General features: G+C 49.4%; 1 protein-coding gene across 3 annotated transcripts in view; it reads left to right on the forward strand.

Moving 5' to 3' along the window:
* The window catches only part of LOC113430972 (shootin-1-like), a 34,958-nt gene that overhangs the window by 8,863 nt on the left and 1,834 nt on the right, over positions 1-24,261 (forward strand). Inside the window, exons 6-15 of one of the 3 annotated variants that reach the window (XM_087962708.1) lie at positions 2,778-2,875; positions 4,312-4,393; positions 5,046-5,140; positions 9,130-9,276; positions 11,044-11,217; positions 12,590-12,690; positions 15,083-15,132; positions 16,552-16,664; positions 19,893-19,952; positions 23,079-23,352. In XM_087962708.1, coding sequence (XP_087818834.1) covers positions 2,778-2,875; positions 4,312-4,393; positions 5,046-5,140; positions 9,130-9,276; positions 11,044-11,217; positions 12,590-12,690; positions 15,083-15,132; positions 16,552-16,664; positions 19,893-19,952; positions 23,079-23,352 — 1,194 coding nt within the window. Of the gene's footprint in view, positions 1-2,777; positions 2,876-4,311; positions 4,394-5,045; positions 5,141-9,129; positions 9,277-11,043; positions 11,218-12,572; positions 12,691-15,082; positions 15,133-16,551; positions 16,665-19,892; positions 19,953-23,078; positions 23,353-24,261 lie in introns of all 3 variants that reach the window. The other 2 variants (XM_087962707.1, XM_087962709.1) reach the window with 2 other exon arrangements.

Raw genomic sequence — 24,261 nt, forward strand, 5'->3', positions numbered from 1 at the left:
ACGGTTAAAGCAGTCAGTATTCAAAACAATCAGTCCAGGGATAATCCAAAAACGAAGTCCGTTTCTTTACCAGTATCATAAACAAAATTCAGTAAATGGAGTTTGCGAACAGTTGCAAGACTCACGGCAATTCAAGCAGCATGATGATCAGGCAAAAGGCAAAAGGGAAGCAAAGGAAATGCAAAAAGAACAAACCAGCTTTCTGGCTCCATCTTATGGCCGTTGGAGGAACCTCAGCCAATCACAATTACAACATTCTTTTAAAGATACAACAGTATTAAATTACTATCCTGGTTTATATATTGCCAACCCAACTGTTAGGTGACTATCATTCCTAACAGCGTGGCTTGGGGTGTGTGGCAGGTGAAGGCTGCAAAATCCTCTTTCCCTCCCCACCCCCCTAACCTGCTTTCCTGCTCCGTTCTCCTGTGCAGGGCAACCAAAGAAGACGCAGCCGATCAACTGGAACTCAATGAGAGGCAGAGAAGAGTTGGGATTGGTGGGGCCAGTCAGAGGTGGGATTTTCCGGTTCTCCGAACTACTCAAAATTTCTGCTACCGGTTCTCCAGAACTGGTCAGAACCGGCTGAATACCACCTCTGGCTAAAACATATGAAGGGAATTTGTAGGATTTGGGTATGGAAGAGAAAGACTAAGAGTTGACATGATACCAGTATTCCAATATTTGAGGGGCTGCCACAAAGAAGGGGGGGTAAATCTATTATCCAAAGCACCTGAAGGCAGGACAAGAAGCAACGGATGAAAACTAATCAGGAGAGATGCAACCTGGAAGTAAGGAGGAATTTCCTGACAGAACAATCAGTGGAACGACTTGCCACCAGAAGTTGTGGATGCTCCATCACTGCAGCTTTTCAAGAAGAGATTGGACGACCATTTGTCTGGCGTGGCATAGGGCCTCCTGCTCAAGGAGTGGGTCGGAGTAGATGACCTCCAAGGTCCCTTCCAAATCTGTTATGCTCTTACTTAAAATAGTAGAGGGTCTTCTGCCGGAGCAGGGGGTTGGACTAGAAGACCTCCAAGGTCCCTTCCAAAAACTGTTATTCTGTTTTCTAAATCTCAGGGGGCGCTTCACTCTTCAATTCACCCTGTTTTCTTCTCGGGGAATCTGGATTTGGGGAGCCCCTTGAAGCAGGAAGGGGGGGCGCTGAATTCACACAACATGCTGGGCTAAATGGAGGTTGGCCAAAGGAGAGGGAGGGAGGGAGGGAGGAGAAGAAAAGATGGAAGGAAGGAAGAAGGAAAGAAGGAAGGAGAAAAGGAAGCAAGGAGAAAAAGAAGGAAAAGAGAGAAGGAAGAAAAAGAAGATAGGAAGGAAAGGAAAGAGAAGAAAGCAAGCAAGTGAGGGAGGGAGGGAGGAGAAAAGGGAGGGAGGGAGGGAGGAAGGAGAAGAAAAGATGGAAGGAAGGAAGAAGGAAAGAAGGAAGGAGAAAGAAGGAAAGAGAAAAAGAAGGAAAAGAGAGAAGGAAGAAAAAGAAGATAGGAAGGAAAGAAAAGAGAAGGAAGCAAGCAAGGGAGGGAGGGAGGGAGGGAGGAAGGAAGGAGAAGAAAAGTTGGAAGGAAGGAAGGAAGAAGGGAAGAAGGAAGGAGAAAAGGAAGGAAAAGAAGATAGGAAGGAAAAAGGAGATAGGAAGGAAAGAAAAGAGAGGGAAGCAAGCAAAGGAGGGAGGGAGGGAGGAGAAAAGGGAGGGAGGAGCGTCCCCTGCCGGCTGAGCAGAAAAAGAAAGGGGAAAATTTGGGAGGAGGGAGGGAGGGAGGGAGAACGGACAAGGAAGAACAGGGGGTGGAAGGAGGGGAAGTGGAGTATACAGATGTAGAAATAAAAAATAAAGGTCATGGAAGGTAAACTGAAAAATAGCCTTAGGGCCACGATCACCCCTTCCTTCCTTCTTGTCTCTCCTTCCTTTTTTCTTTCTCCTTACCTTCTTCATTCCTCCCTTCCTTCTTCCCTCCTCCCTCCCTCCCTCTCTTCCTTCCTTCTTGTCTCTCCTTCCTTTTTTCTTTCTCCTTACCTTCTTCATTCCTCCCTTCCTTCTTCCCTCCCTCCCCTCTCTTCCTTCCTTCTTGTCTCTCCTTCCTTTTTCTTTCTCCTTACCTTCTTCATTCCTCCCTTCATTCTTCCCTCCCTCTCTTCCTTCATTCTTGTCTCTCCTTCCTTTCTTCTTTCTCCTTACCTTCTTCATTCCTCCCTTCCTTCTTCCCTCCCTCCCTCTCTTCCTTCCTTCTTGTCTCTCCTTCCTTTTTTCCTTCTCCTTACCTTCTTCATTCCTCCCTTCCTTCTTCCCTCCCTCCCTTCCTTCTTGTCTCTCCTTCCTTTTTTCTTTCTCCTTACCTTCTTCATTCCTCCCTTCCTTCTTCCCTCCCTCCCTCTCTTCCTTCCTTCTTGTCTCTCCTTCCTTTTTTCTTTCTCCTTACCTTCTTCATTCCTCCCTTCCTTCTTCCCTCCCTCCTCCCCCCTCCCTCCCTTCCTTCTTGTTTCTCCTTTTCTTTTCTCTTCCTTATTTTCTCCTTCCCTCCCTCCCTCCCTCCCTTCTTTCCTTCCTTCCGTCTTTGGCTTCACGTGGTGTTTTTCTTACCTCTGTGTCAACCCAACCACTAGTAAACCAAATGAGACCTCCTTGCCCATTTTTTTTTATTTAAAAAGATGCTTTTTTCCTTCCAAATGCCTCCTGTGGACCTCCAAGAGGGACCCCGCTGAGTGGTTGGCCCTCCTGGGTCCCGAATGTTTCTATAAGAGGACATGGTCTTCTCTTGCTCCAGATCTTCAACTCAGGGTTTCATGGCTGCTGGAGGAGAAGAAGGAATTGACGGCTCAAGTGAAGGACCTCCAGGCCCATGTGGAGAAGCTCCAGCACCAGGTACCTAGTATGGATTAGTGCCTACGCTAGGGTTTCTCCTCTTTGACCCCTTTAAGATGGGTGGACTTCAACTCCCAGAATTCCCCAGCCGGGAATGAAGTCCACCCATCTTAAAGGGCCGGAGGTTGAGAAATGCTGGCCTAGAACTTTGCGGGGTGAAGAGGAAGGGAAGCTGTGGAAGCTCAAGGAGACCACGAATGCCACCTCTCAGATGTTCTTTCTTCAGAAGCAAAGCTGGCTTGACCCAAAGCTTTGGATCCATTGCCTGATTGGCTCCTCAAACAGGCTTGGCCCTGGCGGGGAATGCTGCAATTTCCTTCTGGTTAAGGTGGCCTCATTTTAAAAAACGTTACATTAACAATCTCTATTTCCTGAGTGGAAAAGTATGAAAAGAGTATTGTTTTTTGTTTTTCTTTTCCTTCCCTCCCTCCCTCCTTCCATCCATCCTTCCTTCCTTCCATCCATCCATCCATCCTTCTTTCTTTCTTTCTTTCTTTCTTTCCTTCCTTCCTTCCTTCCTCTTTCTTTCTTCCTTCTTCCTTCTTCCTTTCTTTCTCTCTCTTTCTTTCCTTCCTTCCTTCTTTTCTTTCCTTCCTTCCCTACCTCCCTCCTTCCTTCCTTCCTTCCTTCCAACCATCCTTCTTTCTTTCTTTCTTTCTTTCTTTCTTTTCTTTCTTTCTTTCTTTCTTTCTTTCTTTCTTTCTTTCTTTCCTTTCTTTCCTTCCTTCCTTTCTTTCTTTCCTTTCTTTCCTTTCTTTCCTTCCCTCCCTCCTTCCATCCTTCCTTCCTTCCTCTTTCTTTCTTCCTTCTTCTTTCTTCCTTCCTTTCTTTTTCTTTCTTTCCTTCCTTCCTTTCTTTCCTTCCTTCCCTACCTCCCTCCTTCCTTCCTTCCATCCTTTCTTTCTTTCTTTTTCTTTCTTTCTTTCCTTTCTTTCCTTCCCTCCCTCCTTCCATCCATTCTTCCTTCCTTCCATCCATCTTTCTTTCTTTCTTTCTTTCTTTCTTTCTTTCTTTCTTTCTTTCTTTCTTTCTTTCTTTCCTTCCTTCCTTCCTTCCTTCCTTCCTTCCTTTCCTTTCCTTCCTTCCTTCCTTCCTTCTTTCTTTCCTTCCTTCCTTCCTTCCTTCCTTCCTTCCTTTCCTTCCTTCCTTCCTTCCTTCCTTCCTTCCTTCCTTCCTTCCTTCCTTCCTTCCTTCCTGTTTCCTTTCTTTCTTTCTTCCTTCCTTTCCTTTCTTTCCTTCCCTCCCTCCTTCCATCCATCCTTCCTTCCTTCCTTCCTCTTTCTTTCTTCCTTCTTCTTTCTTTCTTCCTTCCTTTCTTTCTCTTTCCTTCCTTCCTTCCTTCCTTTCTTTCTTTCCTTCCTTCCCTACCCCCCTCCTTCCTTCCTTCCATCCATACTTCCTTCTTTCCATCCTTTCTTTTTCTTTTTTCAACTAAGCTAGAAGAGGAGCATGCTGAGAAGCAGTCTCTGAAAGCTTTGAAGGAAGACAACCAGAAAATGCTGAAGAAGGTCAAACAAGGTGAGTTTGGGACTCCATTTTCTACCTATTTCTCCCCTACCTTCTCAGAGTAGGGAGTTGGATCTACAGAAAGCTTGGTCCTGATGTTACCTAATGAGGTCATGAAACACCTGCAAGGAAACCGCCAAGTTCAGAGAGCACCAAGGACCCCCTCAGTCCTCCTCCTCCTCTTTTCTCTTCCTCTTCTCTTCCCTTCATTTAATTGACTGGTTTTCCACAGCTCACCTTCTTTGCTACAAAGACAGGTAAGCCTCACCTTTGCAGACCTGGCCACTTATTTTAGAGCTGGGAATGAAAGCATCAAGGACTGAGAAAGGGGGGCATACTAGTAAGGTGATAACAGGTATGGGCAGGTACGGGCCCCTGGTAGCCCCCAAGTCACCATCTCCTGGTGATTGTAATACTGCAATATGTAACAGCACGAGTAGGCATTTGGCCTCCTTGACCACTGATGCGGGGAGAAGAGAACTGATACAAGCTTATTCTGATAGAAAACCCTTTTCTGCGCAAAGGGATGGATGCAAAACGCTGGGAACAATTCACGAAGCACCGATCTTTTGAAAGAGGTTCTCTTGTCCAAATCCAAAGGGTTTTTGGATCTGACCCAGGTAGACCCAGAACCCATGCCTTGTATCTCCTGTAACCCCTCCAGCCTCCCGGTTGGTCACCGAGGAGTACAGCCGGATGTCGCTGCAGTTGGATCTGGAGGAGAAACTGAGGCAGCAAGCAGAAATCTTTGCCCATCAGGTGAGTGAGTCTCTTTTTTTTTAGACTCTGGGAGTCTAACTTGGTGGGAGAGGATATTTGCGGGGGCTCGCAAACCCTCAAGGCAGGGGTGGGATTCTCCCGGTTCGGATCGGTTCAGCCGAACCCCTTGTTCCAATGATCAGCTGATCCGCACGGCAGAGTGGTTTGTCGCGCCTCACCTGTTTCCTTCAGGTGCCATTGAAGGTAAGTATTAGCTTTTTAAAATGCGGAGCATGCACGCAGAGCATGTGTACACACTCACCAGTGGTGGGATTCCATTTTGTTGTTTATTACCAGTTCTGTGGGCGTGGCTTGGTGAGCGTGGCTTGGTGGGAGTGACAGGGAAAGGCTACTGCAAAATCCCCCTTCCCTCCCCACCCCACTAACCTGCTTTCCAGCTCCCTTCTCCTGTGCAGGGCAACCAAAGGAGACCCAGCCGATCAGCTGGGACTCAATGGGAGGCAGAGGAGAGACGGGGGTTGGCAGGGCCAGTCAGAGGTGGGATTTGCTGGTTCTCCGAACTACTCAAAACTTCCACTACCGGTTCTTCAGAACCGGTCAGAACCTGCCGGATACCACCTCTGGCGCTTACCGAACTGGTTGTTATACCAGTTGAGTCACACCCCTGCCTCAAGGGCACAAGGACCCTTCCCCACAAACAGTTGAGACAGGTGGAATTCAAGGCAAGGGGGCAGGGAAGATCTAGTGTCTGCCCCATGGTGGTCCTTCCCCCCCACACACACACCTTGCCCTGATTTCTCTTCGATGCCGCCCCCCCCCCCCAATGCAATGGTTCTTATCTTCACCAACTTGAAGAGATGTGGGCTTCGACTCCCAGAATTCCCCAGCCAACTGGGGAATTCTGGTGTCAACTCATAAAATAAGCTCGTGCCTGTTTTAGTAGTTAGTTGCCATACAAAAAAAAAAAGAGGGGGAGAAACCTGGAAGAGCAGTGCAGCAAAACGAAAGTACATTCCAACTCTTATCTTTAAAAGATTGTAACTAAACTACCAGAGCTTTTGCCCGCGAATATATTTCATTGGAGAACGTGAAGGATGACATCCAGCCTATGAACATGCTCAATTGGAGAATCTGGTTTATGAGACACCCCGGGGGGTGGGGGGGAAACAGGGTCACAGAGGACTGTAAATTATGTATGCTAGTGTTGGCTTCATACAGGGGAGTGCCACTATTTCTCCTGTAATGAATCCTTTGAAATTTTTTGAAGTTTGGCTCGAGAATCATGATTTAATTAGAGCCGTGATGGTGAACCTATGGCACGCGTGCCACAGGTGGCACGCAGATCCATTTGTGCCGGTACACGAGCTGCAGGCAAACTTACCTTACTGGGCATGTGTGCACCTTACACCTGATTTTCAGCTGGTTTGAGGCCTTTTTTTGCCTCCCAGAGGCTTCAGGAAGGCTTCTGCAGGCTTTGCAGGCTGAAAACTAGCCCTGTTTCATCACTTCCTGTTTTTTCTGAAAATACCGGAAGTGATGAAACGGGGCTAGTTTTTGGCCTGCAAAGCCTGCAGAAGCCTTCCTCAAGCCTTTGGGAGGCCGAAAAAGGCCTCAAACCAGCCAAAAATGTGAGGCGCAGTGCAAGTAAGGGGGTGGGATGGGTGGGGATTACATGCGCATGTGTAGGGGGCATGGGGGGGGCACACATTGCCTTCTGGGTGCACAATTTTTGGCACAAGAGCCCCAAAAGGTTAGCCACCACTGAATTAGAGTGATTACTGGAATCCTGACATCTGGGAGCTGAAGTCCACACCACTTCAAGAGGCCCAGGTGGAAAAGCACCACCTTCAGGTGTTGTTCTGTCTATTCCAGCCCACTTGGGCATCCAGGTGAGGTCACCCAAGGTGCAAATCATGGGATGATCTTAATTGGGGTCCTCACACCCGGACACAAGATGGCCTCTTATCAGGCCCTGACGCCAGCCCATCGGTGAGGCAGCCTTAAGCGCTCCTTCGCTCAGCCAGGGATAGATTTTAGTTTTTCCCACATGTTCCAACACCCCTGGAGGAAAATTGAGCAATGGTTCCAGGCAGGGGTGGGCCTCAAAAATTTTATCAATGGGTTCTCTGCCCAGTTGCTGGGTGGGTGTGACCATGGTGGGTGTGGCCTAGTCGGCCTCCTGCACCATGGCAGGGGGAGCTGTATTTGCCCTTCCTGGGCTCCGGAGGCTTTCCCCCAAGCCTCCAGGAGGATGAAAATGGCCTCCCCGGGCTCCTGAGGCCCTCTGAAAGCTGGAAACGGGCCCATTTCGGGCCTTCCCAAACTTCCAGGAGGCCCGTATTTCACCCTCCCCAAGCCTCCGCCCACGCCCTGCATCCAAAACAGACCACATAGGGACTCCTGGGAGGGGCAAGGTGGGTGGGCAGGGCCACCCAGGAACAGGATTTGGGGGTTCTTTGAACTGCACAGAATCTTAGCTGGGGGCTCTCCCGAACCCCCCAGAAGGGGCCCACCCCTAGTTCCGGGATTGGGAGATTGACATTGGCTTCCTCAAGGCTGCAGGGAGAATTTTTCAAGCTCTGCAGCAAGAAATCCCTTGCATCTGAGCCAGCCCTGTGCTGCAGCAGCCCCAAAAGCCAATGTAATCCTAGGCTGCATTAACGGAGGGGTCGACTCAAGATCACGAGAAGTGGTAGCACCGCTTTATAAGGCCTTGGCAAGAGCACCCTTTGAATGCTGAGTGCCCTTTTGGTTGCCATAATATTAAAAAGAAAAAAGAAAAAAGACGTTGAGACTCTAGAAAGAGTGCAGAGAAGAGCAATGAAGATGATTAGAGGGGTGGAGGTTAGAACATATAAAGAACGGTTGCAGGAATTGAGTTGGTGCAGTCTAGAGGAAAAAAAGAGTAGAGAAGACATGATAGCAATCTTCCAATATGGGGTGGGGGCTGCCCCAAAGAAGAGGGGGTCAAGTATATCCTCCAAAGCACCCGGAGACAGGAGAAGAAACAATGGATGGAAAATAATCAAGGGGAGAAGCAACCTGGGATTAAGGAGAAATTTCCTGACAGGGAGGACAATTTAATGTTCCAGAAATTGTAGATGCACCAAAACTGGAGGCTTTTAAGAGGAAACTGGACAACCATTTATCCAGAATGGTATATGGCCGTGATGGCGAAACTATGGCACACGTGGCACGCAGAGCCATTTCTGCCGGCATGCGAGCTGCAGGCAAACTTACCTCACTGGGCATCTGCGTGCCTCACAGCTGATTTTTGGCTGTTTGGGGCCTTTTTCGGCCTCCCAAAGACTTGAGGAAGGCTTCTGCAGGCTTCTGCAGGTTTTGCAGGCGAAAACTAGCCCGTTTCATCACTTCCTACTTTTCTGAAAATACCAGAAGTGACAAACGGGGCTAGTTTTTGGCCTGCAAAACCTGCAGAAGCCTTCCTCAAGCCTTTGGGAGGCCAAAAACGCCTCAAACCGGCCAATAATCAACTGTGAGGTGCAGTGCAGGTAAGGGGTGGTGGGGGTAAGTGGGTAGGTGGGGATTACGCATGCATGCGTAGGGGGTGTGGGGGGGGGCGCATTGCCTTCTGGGTGCTGGCATGCGAGTGCAAGCATGCGCATAATTTTTGGCACAGGAGCCCCAAAAGGTTTGCCGCCATTGGTATATAGAGTCTTCTGCTTGAGCAGGGGGTTGGACTAGAAGACCTCCAAGGTCCCTTCCAACTCTCTTAAACAGCCCAATCAAAGAACCTCCGACATCACTCTCACCAAAGTTAATTAGAATATAAATTGAGAGCAACACCCCCCTCCTAGCACTGATGATGTTCCCTAGTTGGGTCATGAAATGTCCGCAAGAAAAACCACCAAGTTCAGAGAGCACCAAACGCCACTCTTCCTCCTCCACAAACCCCATTCCTTCTAGCACTGATAGTGTTCCCTAGTTGGGTCATGAAATGTCCGCAAGGAAGCCACCCAGCTCAGAGAGCGCCAAGGACCCCTCACCCTGGTTTCCTCCCTCAATAGATGCTGGTGAAGCAGAAGGAGGCCAATCGGCAGAGCATGATCCTGATGAAGAACGTCGGAGTGGATGGTCAGCTTCTCCTGGCCTTGGAGGATTTGGCCAAGATGACCAAGGAGTTGGAGGAGGCCAAGATGGAGCACGAAGCCCAAGTGAGTTTAGGAGCATCAGGTTTTCTCCCTTCCCTCTCCTTTTCAAAATCCACTTGTTGTAAGCTCTCGCCTTTAGCAGAAAAGTACCCTGGGAGCAGAAGGGGGCCTCCAACTCTCTTAGGTGGGAGAAGGGAGAAGATGGGGCAGGATTTGGAATGGGTTACAATGGGATCTGAAGGCCAACAGGATCCAAGCAGTGGTGGGATTCAAAAAAATTTACTACTGATTCTCTGGACGTGGCTTGGTGGGCATGGCTTGATGGGCATGGCAGGGGAAGGATGCTGCAAAATCCCCCTTCCCTAACCTGCTTTCCAGCTCCGTTCTCCTGTGCAGGGCAACCAAAGGAGACTCAGCCAATCAGCTGGGATTCGGGAGGCAGAGAATACATGGGGTTGGCAGGGCCAGTCAGAGGTGGGATTGGCCAGTTCTCCGAACTACTCAAAATTTCCGCTACTGGTTCTCCAGAACTGGTCAGAACCTGCCGAATACCACCTCTGGACCCAAGCATGCACCAAGGATTCTCCAATGGTCTCCCTTTGGAGGGTTTGAATCTTCACTGACAAATCTTCCATGCTCTTCCAGGTTCTTCTAGAACTGGGCAAAGGGGAGTGGGATGGATGGATTGATTAACCAAATCTACATGGTCACCCAACTCAGCATTGACTTATAACACGGGCCTCCAAACTTGGCAACTTTAAGACTTGGAGACTTCAACTCCCAGAATTCTGTGCTGGCTGGAGAATTCTAAGAGTTGAAGTCCACCAGTCTTAAAATTGCCAAGTTTGGAGACCTCTGGCTCACAGTATTAAAAATCCACAACATAAAAACCAGGAAGCGCCTCCACCAACATGGCAGCAATAAGACAACCACATCAAACACTTGATGGGGCTCCGTCTCCACTCGTGGCCCCCAGGTCCACTGATAAAACCAAGTCTTCAGGGCCTTTTGGGAAAACAAGCAGGTGGGGGCCAATTGCACCAGAAGGGGATGATCCATAAAGAAGGGGCCACCACCAAGAAGGCCCTTGATCATGATCCTACCACCCAGATGGACATCCCTAATCGATGGGACACACAACATAATGTTCTGTCCCAGGCTTCCCCCCAAAAGCACTAAGCAGACTCTTTGTCCCAGCAAAACCCCTTTTATTAAAGGAAAGGGAATTTCTTGCATTCACATTCAGCCAAAGGCCTGGCAAACAGTCTTTCAAGGGTGTAATTAAGAGCACAGACCTTATCTAGCTTGGAGAGCTGCCAAGTAAATATTTCCAAACGCAGTGCTGACAAGGAAGGGCTCAGCACATAGTCTCTGCGATGCACAGACTGCTGCAACGAACGAATCATTTCCTGCAAAAGCCCCCTCCCTTTTGCTCTTCTTTAATCCTGATGGGAGGGGCCATTCACTGTCCACCTGTGGCCTTACTCCCACATCGACCCTTAGTTCATAATTATTATTATTATTATTATTGGCAGCTCTTGCACATGCGCAGGCTGGGAACCGGCTCCTGCTGCTCCCCCGTCTCATTGCTGTCTGAGCCCGAAGGCAGCTGATGACTGCCAGCCAGCCCTGGCCCCATCTCTGCCTCTGATGCAGAGCCCTTGTCCGAGCTTTCCTCAACCTCCAGGACTGGCCCAGGTTCCTCCCCAACCTCTGTCCAACTCTGCTCCCAGCTCCGTTAGCCGCCGGTTGGGTCACAACACACACCCAGCCTACCTGGTGGGCATTCTTCCCAAGGATTCATCTGCTGGACTTTTTTGACTCTTCCAGGTGAAGGATCTGGAGGCCCAATTGGTGGAACGGCCACTGCCACAGGAGCTGGCCAGGCTGCAGGCAATGTTGGCCACAGAAGAAGAAGGAAAGGCCCACCTGGAGGAGCGACTCCTCCGAGCAGAGGAGAAATGTGCCACCCTGGAGCACAAAGGTCAGAGTTTTGCTGGTCTTGTGCAGAGTCCAAAGCATTTTGGGGGGAAGAAAAAGATGTGAAAGAGAAGGCCATGCTAGGTTCCCTTGATGCTGAACCACAAGCTAGAGCTAAGCCAATGACATTTCAGCCTCGGCCGTTGTGGGAACTCAACCTCAACTTCAAGCTTCGAGTGTGGGCTCTATTGAGTAAGCTCTGGCCTCTCTTCCCCATGGAGAAATCTCTCGATTTATCAGAGACTTGATGGGGGCCTTGGTGCTCTCTGAGCTTGATGGTTTTCTTGTAGAGGGCATTGTTTCAATTTCTACCCTCAAAATGATATTATAGAGCCCTGCCCACCAGAACAACTAGACACAAGGACAGTTTCCCCCCGAACACCATCACTCTGCTAAACAAATAATTCCCTCAACACTGTCCAACTCATTTATTAATTTACTATTACTATTATTCTTCTCTTCCTTCCTAGTACCTATCTCTTCCCGTTTATTACTATAACTGTGCTGCTTGTATCTTTACAATTTATATTTTTATTTGTTTCCTAGTATGTTTTGATTGCTTATTAGTAACCTTGGTTACTATTAGTTGTATCTTATGATTCTTGATGAATATATTTTATTTTCCTTTATGTACACTGAGAGTATATGTACCAAAGGCAAATTCCTTGTGTGTCCAATTACACTTGACCGATAAAGAATTCCATCTTTCTTTCTTTCTTTCTTTCTTTCTTTCTATCATCTGTCTATCTATCTATCTATCTATCTATCTATCTATCTATCTATCTATCTATCTATCTATCTATCTATCTATCTATCGTCTGTCTGTCTGTCTGTCTATCTGTCTATCTATCTATCTATCTATCTATCTATCTATCTATCTATCTATCTATCTATCTATCTATCTATCTACCCAACTAGGTAACATCATCAGTGCAGTGCAGTAATGAAACATTGGCAAGAAAACTACCAAGCTTAAAGAAGACAGCTCCTCCTCCTCCTCCTCCTCCTCCTCCTCCTCCTCCTCCTCCTCCTCCTCTCTGCAAAGTAATGAAGCATTGCAAGAAAGCCACCAAGCTCAGAGAGCATGAAGGACCCCTCAGTCCCCCTCCTCTCCACAAACTCTACTCCCTTCTAACACTGATTATATAACCCAGTTGGGTAATGAAACGTCTGCCAGAAAGTAACTGAGTTGAGAGAGCGCCAAGGATCCCTCATTTCAACCGTGAACAAGACCTATTCCCCTCCAACAGTGTCCAAGGGAGGACAGGCGAATCCCAATAAATTTCTACAAACGAGGCCAGACCACCTTTGTCGATCCTAATCCCATAGAAAGCAATGGGCACGAGGACTTCCCTCCTAAACTCCACCTTCTCTTGCAGTCAAAGTCCTGGAGGAGGAGGCTAAGGCCCCTGACACCCCAGAGGAGTACCCGGTGGTCCCCATTCCCCCTCCCCCTCCACCCCCTCTGCCGCCTCCCACCTGGCCGGCAAAGACGGAGTAAGTATCTGACCCCAACCCCCTCAAAATGGCAGCTTATTGTCCTTTTGTTCAGACACATTGTTCTGACCAAGGCTTATGGGGACACTAACAAACGGACATTAGTCCCAAAAACCCTTTTTACTTTATTTCAATGGCTGTGAATTTTAGTCATTCACAGCCTGTAATGAGTCTGAAACAGTTTGTAAAGAGTCCCAGGGAAGTCTGCCAAAGTCCTTCGGGATAAGTCTGTTAAGCACGCACCTTTATCTTCCTTGAAATGCTGCCAACAACTAAATTGCCAATTAGTTATACAAGCCCAAAACAGAGCACAAATTCAACACAGAGCTTCAGGTTTCAAACCAACCAGTACGAACAAAATTGCTTCCTGCAAAGGCTCCAGTCCCTTTGCTCTTCCTTTATGTCTTAGGGGAGGGGCCAATCACCTCCAAGCCTTACTCCCAAGTCGCCCCTTTTGTCTTAGCTCTTCTTGCCTTCTGGCAGCTCTGCGCAAGCACACACTGGGAACAGGCTCCCCCTGTTCCTCTGCCTCGCTGATGTCCGATTCTGGAGGCTCCGGACTCCACACATAACTCCCAGATGGCCTTGGCCCCATCTCTGTGTTGGATGCAGATCCCTCGTCCGAGTCCTCCCCAGACTCCCGGACTGGCCCATGTTCCTCCCCACTGTCCGACTGCTGCCATCTCTGCAGACTGCCGACGGACCACAACACACGTTGGGAACACGGAGCGGTGGTTCACCCCACCTGGAAGGCAGCAACTTTGATGAAGTCGTACAGGTAATCCTCGAATTACAACCATTCATTTAGTGGCCCCTTAAAGTTACAACGGGCTTTGAAACCAATGACTAATGTCCGTTTTTCACTCTTATGACCGTTGCAGCCTGACAGGACTCCAACAAAACCACCTCCATTCAAATCATAAGTCTCTAGCCGCGTCTCTCAGAGGAAAGAAAATTGATTTATTAGAAGTGGCTATGTTGGCGTTAGCTGGATGCAGCCAACACTAAAATACACCATTCATTTCCCCCTTGACCCTGGTCTTCCCCCCTCCCCCTGGATGTATATTCTCCAATGGGACACATCCATAGCCAAGAGTCATCAATTGTGCTCTCCAGTAATATTCTTGCGCTCCAACAACTTTGGGCTGCCAGGGCGATTATCTAGGCCAGTGGTGGTTAACCTTTTTGGGCTCCTGTGCCAAAAATTGTGCACGTGCTTGCATGCTTGTGCTTGCGTGCCAGCACTCAGAAGGCAATGCACGCCACCCCCCACACCCCCTACTCATGCGTGCGCAATCCCCCTCCGCCGCCCTCTTACCTCTGTGCCTCACAGCTGATTTTTGGGTGGTTTGGAGGCCTTTTTGGCCTCCCAAAGGCTTGAGGAAGGCTTCTGCAGGTTTCTGCAGGCTTTGCAGGCCAAAAACTAGCCCGTTTCGTCACTTCCGGTATTTTCAGAAAAAACAGGAAGTGATGAAATGGGGCTAGTTTTCGGCCTGCAAAGCTTGCAGAAGCCTTCCTCAAGACTTTGGGAGGCCGAAAAAGGCCTCAAACCACCCAAAAATCAGCTGTGAGGTGTGCGCATGCTCAGTGAGGTAAGTTTGCCTGCAGCTCGCGTGCCGGCACATATGGCTCTGCGTGCCACCTGTGGCACGCGTGCCATAGGTTCGCCATCATGGATCTAGGCATTTAAGGAATGTACTGTTTTCTCCCTTTTTTTTGGCAGCTAAAAAGACCAAAGGAGCATCTTTTTAGTTGACACAGCCTTTCCATTAAGTCATTTATTCCAAATTCAGACCCTTGGCAGAAGATTCCTATTTATGATGGTCGCAGGATCTCCAAAATTTCTGGGGTTAAGCGACACGGTCCCATTTGACGACCTTTCTGGCCACAAACCATTGTTAAATGAATCCCTGTGGCGGTTTAAGTTGGTCACACGGTTGTTAAGTGAATCTGGCTTCCCCCAATGGCTTTGCTAGTTCAGAAGGGTCACAAAAGGGGATCACGAGAGCCCCCCCCCCTCCAGGACACTGCGACCGTCATAAATGTGAGTCGGTTGCCAAGCATCCAAATTTGGATCACCTGACCCTGGAGAGGTTTCAATGGTCATAAGTGTGAAAACTGGTCACAAGTCAAACTTCGAAGGGTCACAAAATGAATGGTTGTTAAGTTGAGGATTGTCGGTAGTTTCCCAGCCAAAAGGGTTTCCTGGTGGTGCCCCATCCACTCCCAAGAGCAGTCTGCTTTTGAAGTGTGGTCCAATCACCTGAAGCCATGTGGGAGTTGTGGGAGGGGGAGAGAGGGGGCTGCAGGACAAGAAAATAGGGACACCCCCCCCCAAGCTGGGGAGGAGGCACGTTTGAAAAAGCTTGGCCACTTCTGCCTGCCGTTTCAGCCCCCTGATGGCCCTGCGAGAGAGGAAAGGAGCGCAGCATGTGAAAAGGGGTAAGTGGACATGGGGGCAGGTGGGACCACCCGTACCTGGTCCCCAACCCCTCCCCCCCATACACACACTCAGGTATGTGGGGGACAGGACTGTTCAGAAAGTTTCCCCAAAGGGGGTTTCCTTCTGCTCCTGTAATGTGAAGGGAGGGAGGAAGGAAGGAAGAAGAGGAGGAGGAAGTAGGAGGGAGGGCGGGAAGGAGGGAAGAAGGAAGGAAGGAAGAAGAGGAGGAAGTAGGTGGGAGTGAGGGAAGGAGGGAGGAAGGAGGGAAGGAAGGAAGAAGAAATGGGAGGAGGGAGGGAGAGAAGGAGGGAGGGAGGAAGGAAGAAGAGGAGGAAGTAGGTGGGGGTGAGGGAAGGAGGGAGGAAGGAGGGAGGGAAGGAGGGAGGAAGGAAGGATGAAGAAGAAGTGGGAGGGAGGGAGGGAGAGGAGGAGGGAGGGAGGAAGAAGAGGAGGAAGTAGGTGGGAGTGAGGGAAGGAGGGAGGAAGGAGGGAAGGAAGGAAGAAGAAGTGGGAGGGAGGGAGGGAGGATAAAGAAGAGGAAGTGGGAGGAAGGGAAGGAGGGAGGAAGGAAGGATGAAGAAGAAGTGGGAGGGTGGGAGGGAGGGGAGGGAGGGAGGGAAGGAGGGAGGAAGGAAGGAAGAAGAGGAGGAACTAGGTGGGAGGGAGGAAAGGAGGGAGGGAGAGGGAAGGGAGGGAGGAAGAAAGAAGAGGAGGAAGTGGAAGAGAGGGAGGGAAGTGAGGGAGGGAGGGAGGAAGGAAGAAGAGGAGGAGGAAGTGGGAGGATGGGAAGGAGGGAAGAAGAAGTGGGAAGGAGGGAGGATGAAGAAGAGGAAGTGGGAGGGAGGAAGGAAGGATGAAGAAGAGGAAGTGGGAGGGAGGGAGGGAAGGAGGAAGGGAGGGAGGGAGGGAAGGAGGAAGGGAGGGAGGAAGGAGTGAATGGAAATTATAAAATTATAAACCCTCCATGTTTTGAGACACTACAGGTAGTCCTCAACTTATGACCACCATTGAGCCCAAAATTTCTGTTGCTAAGCCAGACAGTTTTTAAGAGAGTTTAGCCCCATTTTTTGACTTGTATTGACACGGTCGTTAAGTGAATCTGGCTTCCCCCATGGGACTTTGCTGGTCAGAACGCCACCAAAGGGGATCGTGGGACCCCCTGCCTCCCCCAAGACACAGCGACCGTCATAACGACGCATCAGCTGCCAAGCCCTGTGAATTTGGATCCCCTGATGATGATGGGGTTGGCGTGATGGTCCTCAGCGTGAAAAAAAAAACCCTAAATCCCTTTGGTCAGGGCCATTGTAACTTTGAATGGTCACTGAATGAACAGCTGTATGTCGAGGACTGCCTTTATATTGGGAAGTATCAATGGGCTAGAAAACTGGAGGGCCAATTTATCCAATCCCCTTGGACAGGAGACAATCGCTGTGATGATACGATGGCCAGAGCCGTGGACGAAATGATGGCCCGGATCAAGAGCGGCGTGGCCCTGCGGCCAGTGAGGAGTGGGGCCGAATCCTGCCCTCAGGTAAGGCCAGGGAGGGGAGAGGGGGCTGGAGGGGGAATGCAGTGGAGCGGGGAAGGAAGGTGTGATGACCCAGGGCATGGCACAAAAGCAACACAGTCACATAAGTAAGAAGAGTCCCTTTAATTCCTCCAGCTTGGTCCCCAATGTCCAGTTATCATCGGCTGGAGAAAAAGCTCCCACAGAACAGTCTTTAAGTGGAGGAAATTCAGCCCGACCCCGAAATACATATAAATTATAAATAAAAACCAACACAAACTACACTGCAGCAATTACCGGGACAGGGCAGGAGAAGGAATTGAAGACGTCAAAGGATAACGAAACACACACAGTTGGGAGGACGCCAGAATCCAGATAAGCCTCGACAAACAAAGATAATTCACACTTTGCTTCCAGCAAGGTGCTGTGTGCAAACACCCTTTTTAACCACTGTGTTCCCAGCTGCAGCTAATGAAGGGAATCAGGGCCCTTTTCTCCCCCATAAGCCACGTTACTCCCTTATCCGTTCCTCCCTGCATGCCCTAGGATGAAGAGGGGGTGGGCCTGGGCAGGGGTGGGATTCTACCAGTTTGCATCTATTCACTAGAACCGGTTGTTAACATTCTAAGCAGTTCAGAGAACCAGTTGTTAGAAGAAATTACTGGCCTAATCCTGTAAGGAAGGCAGGAAGGAAACATTCTGGTGTTGCTTACAGAAACTGCGTCTCCGTTAACCCTTATTACATTCTTGGCAGGACTAGACTTCCTGTCTCTGGAAAGCCTCTGGAGTTATTTTTCCTCCTTTACTGGTGCTTTGCTTGTGTGGAGTGACCATTCCAAGTTACAATGGCACTGAAAAAAGTGACTTATGACCATTTTTCATACTTATGACTGTTGCAGCATCCCCACAGTCATGAGAGGCCAGGCGAGGAGATGCATGCCTTGATGTGTGTGATATTGAGTTGGCCACACCCAGCGAGTCACATGACCACCAAGCCATGCCCACCCAGTCACATGATCACCAAGTCATGCCCACCATCTAAGCCACACCCACGGAACCAGTTGTTAAAAATTTGAATCCCATCCCTGGGCCTGGGTCTTCCTCTGAATGCCCAGCATGGACTGTGCCCTTCCCCAGTTTCTTCCCCAGCCACCGGAGTCACACTCCCAGTCTGTCAGCTGCTCGCCCTCCCCCTCAGAATCAGATTCCAACAGGGGCATGACAGAAGGCCTCTAGGCTTGACCGATATAGGGGGTCCTCGACTTACAACCACTGTGGAGCCCCCATATTTGTCTCTAAGTGAAACATTCACTAAGCCAGTTTCGCCCCTATTTTAAGACCGCTCTTAAGTGGATCACTGCAGCGGTCAAGTTAGCGACACGGTTGTGAATCCGGCTTCCCCTTGGACATTGCTTGTTCAAAGGGGATGAAGTGACACACACACACAAGGGGGGCACTGCGACCGCCGTAAGTGTGAATCAGTTGCCAAGCATCTGGATTTGGATCACATGTCCCTGGAGATGCTGCAACGGTGGTGCGAAAAGCAATCCTAAGTCTCTTGTTTCCAGTACCGTCTTGTTGTGGACCGTAATTAAGCATACACTTAGTTAAAACAACTCTTGTCTTATTTCAATGCTGGGAATTATGTTCATTCCCAGCCGGTAATGAGTCTCAAACAGTTCCTCGAGATAAGCACCCACCTTTCTCTCCTTTGAATTGCTGCCAACAACTAGAGTGCCAAATGAACTGTAAAAAACCAACCGAAGTACAAAGTCCACACAGAGCTTCAAGTTTAATCTGGCGAGTGGCGGAGCTGGCAGCAGAGTCGGGCGGTAGTGACGAGGTTGGGGAGGAACCTGGACCAGTCTTGGAGGCTGGGGAGGTGTTGTGGTTCGCCAGCAGCTTGTGCAGACAGCAACGGAATCAGACACTGTGGAAGAACGGAGATCAGTCCGGGAGTCTGGAGAGGACTCAGATGAGGGTCCTGCGTCCGATGCAGAGATGGGCCCAGGACCATCTGGGAGTGGGGTGCTGCCTTCGGGAACCTCTGGAGTCTGGAAGCAGCAAGGCAGAGAACCCAGGGAGCCTGTTCCCAAGGCACGTGTGCACAGAGCTGCTAGAAGGCAAGAGCAGCTGAGACAAAAGGGGCGACTCGGGAGTAAGGCTTGGAGGTGATTGCCCCTCCCCTAAGGTATAAAGGAGATGCAAAGGTAGAGAAACCTTTGCAGGAAGCAAAGTCGTTCGCTCTGTCCAGATTAAACTTGAAGCTCTGTGTGGACTTTGTACTTCGGTTGGTTTTTTTTACAGTTCATTTGGCACTCTAGTTGTTGGCAGCAATTCAAAGGAGAGAAAGGTGGGTGCTTATCTCGAGGAACTGTTTGAGACTGATTACCGGCTGGGAATGAACATAATTCCCAGCATTGAAATAAGGCAAGAGTTGTTTTAACTAAGTGTATGCTTAATTACGATCTCAGGAAGCCTTGGAAGGCTCGGATGAGGGCTCTGCATCAGAAGGAGAGATGGGGCCAGAGCAGGCTGGCAGTCATCAGCTGCCTTCAGACTCAGACAGCAGTGAGGCGGGGCAGTTTCTGGAACCGGTTCCCAGCCTGCAACATGCATAGGGCTACCAGAAGACAGGAACAATTGAGGAAGCAGGGTTGACTCAGGAGTAAGGCCACACCTCGGAGATGATTGGCCCCTCCCACAGGACATAAAAGAGGAGCGAAGGGGACGTGAGCTTTTGCAGGAAGCAATTAGTTTGTCTGGTTGACTCTGTTTGACTCTGTGTCAGGTTTGGCCTTGCCCTGCGTCTGGCAATTCGTTCTCTGGCCGCATTCCAAGTGTGATGAGATGGGTGCTTATCAACATTCCCCCAGAAAGACTGTTTGCAAAGCCTTGCAGTCTGTGTGAATGAACGTAATTCACAGCTGCGGGAAATAAAAAGAGGTTTTGCCGGGAACTAAGATTGTGTTTTATGCTTTCCTGAGGAAGCCTAAGTCAGAACACCGTCTTAACTTGGAACGGTCACTAAACAAACTGTTGTAAGTCGGGGACTGCCTGTATTTCATGCTCCCTCCTTCGGCACATGCGGCTGAGGGATTGTGAGAAAGCCGCGTTGCAACCTGCGCAGACTGTGGAACAGATCCAATCCTGCCACGGGTGGATTTCCACGGAGTTCCTCTTCCAAAAAGCCTCCAAGGAGACGGGAGCCAGAAAAATCTGATTTTCCACCCATTTTGTTTTTTCTCTTAGCCTCCATCTGCGGCGGCGAACAATCGAAGGAGCGTGGCCATGGAGCTGCAAGACCTCCTGGTAAGTGTCATTTGCAGGTTTGTGTTTGTGTGTGTGTGTGTGCACAGCCTCGAAGGCAGCAGCCTCTATGGGTAGTCCTCGACTTACGATGATTTGTTTAGTGACCGACGTTACAGGCAGGGGTGGGATACAAATTTCTTAGCAACCGGTTCTGTGGGCTTGGCCTAATTTGGGGGTATGGCTTGGTGGTCCTGTGACTGGCTGGGCATGGCTTGTTGACTGGGTGTGGCTTGGTGGTCACATGACTGGCTGGGCGTGGCTTGTATGTAAATATTGTAAATGTGTAATTTTTTTTATTATTAAAAAAAAAGAGCAACTTTTACCCCAAAGCAGGCAAAGCAGGCAGGCAGATTGAGTTGCTCACAGAATCACAGGTTCCCTAAGAGATCTATCTTTCTGCCATCGGCTGCCTGAGTCTGAAAAATAGAAGCTTCAGTCCTAAGGAAGGTTCAGCTCTGCTTTTAGATGAGGTAGAAAGCAAGAAATCCAAGGATTTCCTGCTTTCTAGCTCATCTAAATCTCCCGTCCCAACAGAACAGCTGATGGTCAGGGGATAAAAAAAAGAAAAATAGCAACTTAGCAGGCAGGTTTGATGGTGCGCATGCCAGGTAAGGAGTGAGTGGGCAGGGAGGGATGGAGCCAGTGGTGCAATTTGTCAGTTCTCCAGACTGGGTAGAATCATAACAACCAGTTCTATAGAACTGGTCCGAACAGGTAGAATCCCACCCCTGGTTACAGGGGTCCTGACCAAAGTGACTTAGGGCCGTTTTTCGCAGTCGGTTTCTCCTTCTCTTTCCCTGAGAGCCAGCAGTTTCCTTGCGTGGCAACCGTTGCGGGCAGTCCCCGACTTACAACGGTTCATTTAGTGACCCTTCAAAGTTACAGCGGCACGGGAAAAAAAGGGACTCGTGGCCGTGTGGTCACACTTAACAGCACCCCCCAGGGTCAGGTGATCAAGATGCAGACTGCTCGGCAACTGAACTCCTATTTATGACGGTCGCAGTGCCCTGGGGGTCATAAGGATCCCCTTTTGGGACGAGCAAAGTCAACGGGGAAGCCGGATTCACTTAATGACCGTGTTAGTAATTTAGTCAGCAGTATTGATTCACTGAACCACTGTGTCGAGTAAAGGTCCTAAAGGGGGCAAAACTCACTTACCGACTGCCTGGGTTAGCAACAGAAATTTTTGGGGTCACTTGTGGTCGTAAATTGAGGACTACATAGACTATTTCAAAACATGGAGGCTCCATAATTTTATACTTTTCCTTCCTTCCTCCCTCCCTCCCTTCCTCCCTTTTTCTTCTTTCCTTCCTCCTTTCTTCCCTTCCTCCCTTTTTCTTCTTTCCTTCCTCCTTTCCTCCTTTTTCTTCCTTTCCTTTCCTCTTTCCTTTCTTCCACCCTTCCTTCCTTTCTCCTTTCCTCCTTCCTCCTTTCTTCCCTCCTCTCCTTTTTCTTCCTTCCTCCTTTCCTCTTTCCTTTCTTCCACCCTTCCTTCCTTCCTCCTTTCCTCCTTCCTCCCTCCCTCCCTTCCTCCCTATTTCTTCTTTCTTCCTCCTTTCTTCCCTTCCTCCCTTTTTCTTCTTTCCTTCCTCCTTTCCTCCTTTCCTCCCTTTTTCTTCCTTCCTCCTTTCCTCTTTCCTTTCTTCCACCGTTCCTTCCTTTCTCCTTTCCTCCTTCCTCCTTTCCTCCTTTCCTCCCTTTTTCTTCCTTCCTCCTTTCCTCTTTCCTTTCTTCCACCTTCCTTCCTTTCTCCTTTCCTCCTTCCTCCTTTCTTCCCTCCCTCCCTTTTTCTTCTTTCCTTCCTCCTTTCCTCCCTTTCTCCCTTTTTCTTCCTTCCTCCTTCCCTCTTTCCTTTCTTCCACCCTTCCTTCCTTCCTCCTTTCTTCCCTCCCTCCCTTTTCCTTCCTTCCTTCCTTCTTTCCTTCCTTCCTTCATTTGTTCGTTCGTTCATTTATTCCATGCCATATTCTCCTTGATCAAGAGGGGCTTCACCACGGGACCCTTCACAGTTGATTCAGTTGGGTATAAGCCTAGAAAGCAATAAAGGGTCCCTCAAAATAAATTAGGAGAATCTAAAACTCAGCCGACTCATCCGCCAGCCGACTCACCCGTCATGAAAAGAGTAGCCAATAGGCTTCCTTTCCATTATGCTGACATTGATTGCTGCCTCCAGCGCCAATCAGCTGTAAGAACCAAGCCTCAACTGGCTTCTCTGCCTAAGGCGGGACTAGAACTTACCATCTCCTGGTGATTGGCCCAAAGTCACCCAGCTGTCTTCCCTGCCTAAGGCGGGACTAGAACTTAACATTTCCTGGTGATTGGCTACCCAACCTGCTTTCATGCCCAAAGTGAGACTAGAACTCTCCATCTCCTGGTGATTGGCCCAAAGTCACTTAGCTGACTTTCGTGGCTAAGGTGGGACTAGAACTCTCCATCTCCTGGTGATTGGCCCAAAGTCACTTAGCTGACTTTCATGCCCAAGGTGGGACTAGAGCTCTCCATCTCCTGGTGATTGGCCCAAAGTCACTTAGCTGACTTTCGTGGCTAAGGTGGGACTAGAACTCTCCATCTCCTGGTGATTGGCCCAAAGTCACTTAGCTGACTTTCGTGGCTAAGGTGGGACTAGAACTTACCATCTCCTGGTGATTGGCCCAAAGTCACTTAGCTGTCTTCCCTGCCTAAGGCGGGACTAGAACTTACCATCTCCTGGTGATTGGCCACCCAACCTGCTTTCCTGCCCAAAGTGAGACTAGAACTCTCCATCTCCTGGTGATTGGCCCAAAGTCACTTAGCTGGCTTTCGTGGCTAAGGTGAGACTAGAACTCACAGGCTCCTGGTGATTGGCCCAAAGTCACCCAGCTGGCTTTCCTGCCCAAAGTGAGACTAGAACTCTCCATCTCCTGGTGCTTGGCCCAAAGTCAATTAACTGGCTTTCGTGGCTAAAGTGGGACTAGAACTCACAGGCTCCTGGTGATTGGCCCAAAGTCACTAGCAATGTTTTTCATGCCTAAAGTGGGACTAGAACTCCCAGTCTCCAGATTTCTAGCCTGGTACCTTCACCACGAGACCAAACGGGGTCTCCAGGGGTCTGCCTGGCTCCACCCATCCCACTGTTCTGATCCTCAGAGTACCCCAAGGAGGCCACGTAGACGATCCAGCCGACGTAAGGCCAGCCAGAAGAAATTCCTGGTAGACAACCAACTTGAGAAGGTCCTGCAGAGACGACGGCGTATAGTTGACCAGGCCCCGATCCTGCCAGAACTACCTGCCCCAGCTGCAGATGGGGGGCTCCTGCCTCGTGTTCCTGGGTCCAGGAAGGAAGACCAGACAGCAGTGAGGGTCCCGAGGAACCCCCAACCCAACAAGTCAAACATCTCGGAGACCAACCAAGATCTACCAGGTAGGAACTAACCTTGGGCTACCTTGTGGGTTGGATGATTTCTTTGCTATCTGCACCTCAAATGCAGGTCTCTCATCTGGCAGAAGACAGTTGTCCAATGTTGGGGTGTCCCGTTGATGACAAAACAGATGCATGTGTGAATCCATCCATGGGGTGCAGTGTTGTTGAGAGCATTTTGGGTGACTCCCTGCTCATTGCAGAAAATCCAGGGCGAGGGGATTTCCTAGGGCTGGTGGGTGGGCCACTATGGCAATTTTAGGACCTGGTGACTTCAACTCCCAGAATCCTTTGACTGGCTCAGGAATTCTGGGAGTTGAAGTCCACAGGTCCTCAAGTTGTCGTACTGGCCCCTCTCTCTTCTAGGGGCTGGGAGTGTCCATAGACCTCCTTTTAACCAGAGGTGGGATTTCTCAGAGTATATTCATGAACTGGAATAGAGCATGGTAACAAGGTCAGCCATTGAATAGGCATAGCAACTAAATCAGCCAATGAGGACTATTTGGAAACTGAAACTAGAAGTAGCCTAGGTGTGGCTCTATGTATTAAGCTCTGCAGCTTTGAAGCTATGTTTAAGCTCTGAGTGGGTCTATTGAGAATGAAACTGCTTCTCTCCTCTGTTGTGTGTCTTGCTTGCCTACTGAACTAAAGTGAAACTGAGGTCTGCTTCTGCTGCAGTTGAGTTGAGTTGCTACTCTGCTCTGATCTTGTAACATGTCTGCTTCTGTTTGAGTTTGCTCCACGTTAGAGAAATCTACAACTGGTATTGTAAAATCTGCTTTATAGGTTTATAAAGAAGTTAAATGAAGCTTCAGTCATCTGTGTTTACTTTTCTGGCACTGAATTTACGTTGCAATACTCGGAACATGATTCAACCGGTGTAACAACTGGTTTGGTGATCACGTGCGCGCC

The sequence above is a fragment of the Notechis scutatus genome, chromosome 4 (genome assembly GCF_049901735.1).
Source record: "Notechis scutatus isolate UNSWTSFEM ecotype Mainland chromosome 4, rNotScu1.2, whole genome shotgun sequence".
NCBI classification, from domain to species: Eukaryota; Metazoa; Chordata; class Lepidosauria; order Squamata; family Elapidae; genus Notechis; species Notechis scutatus.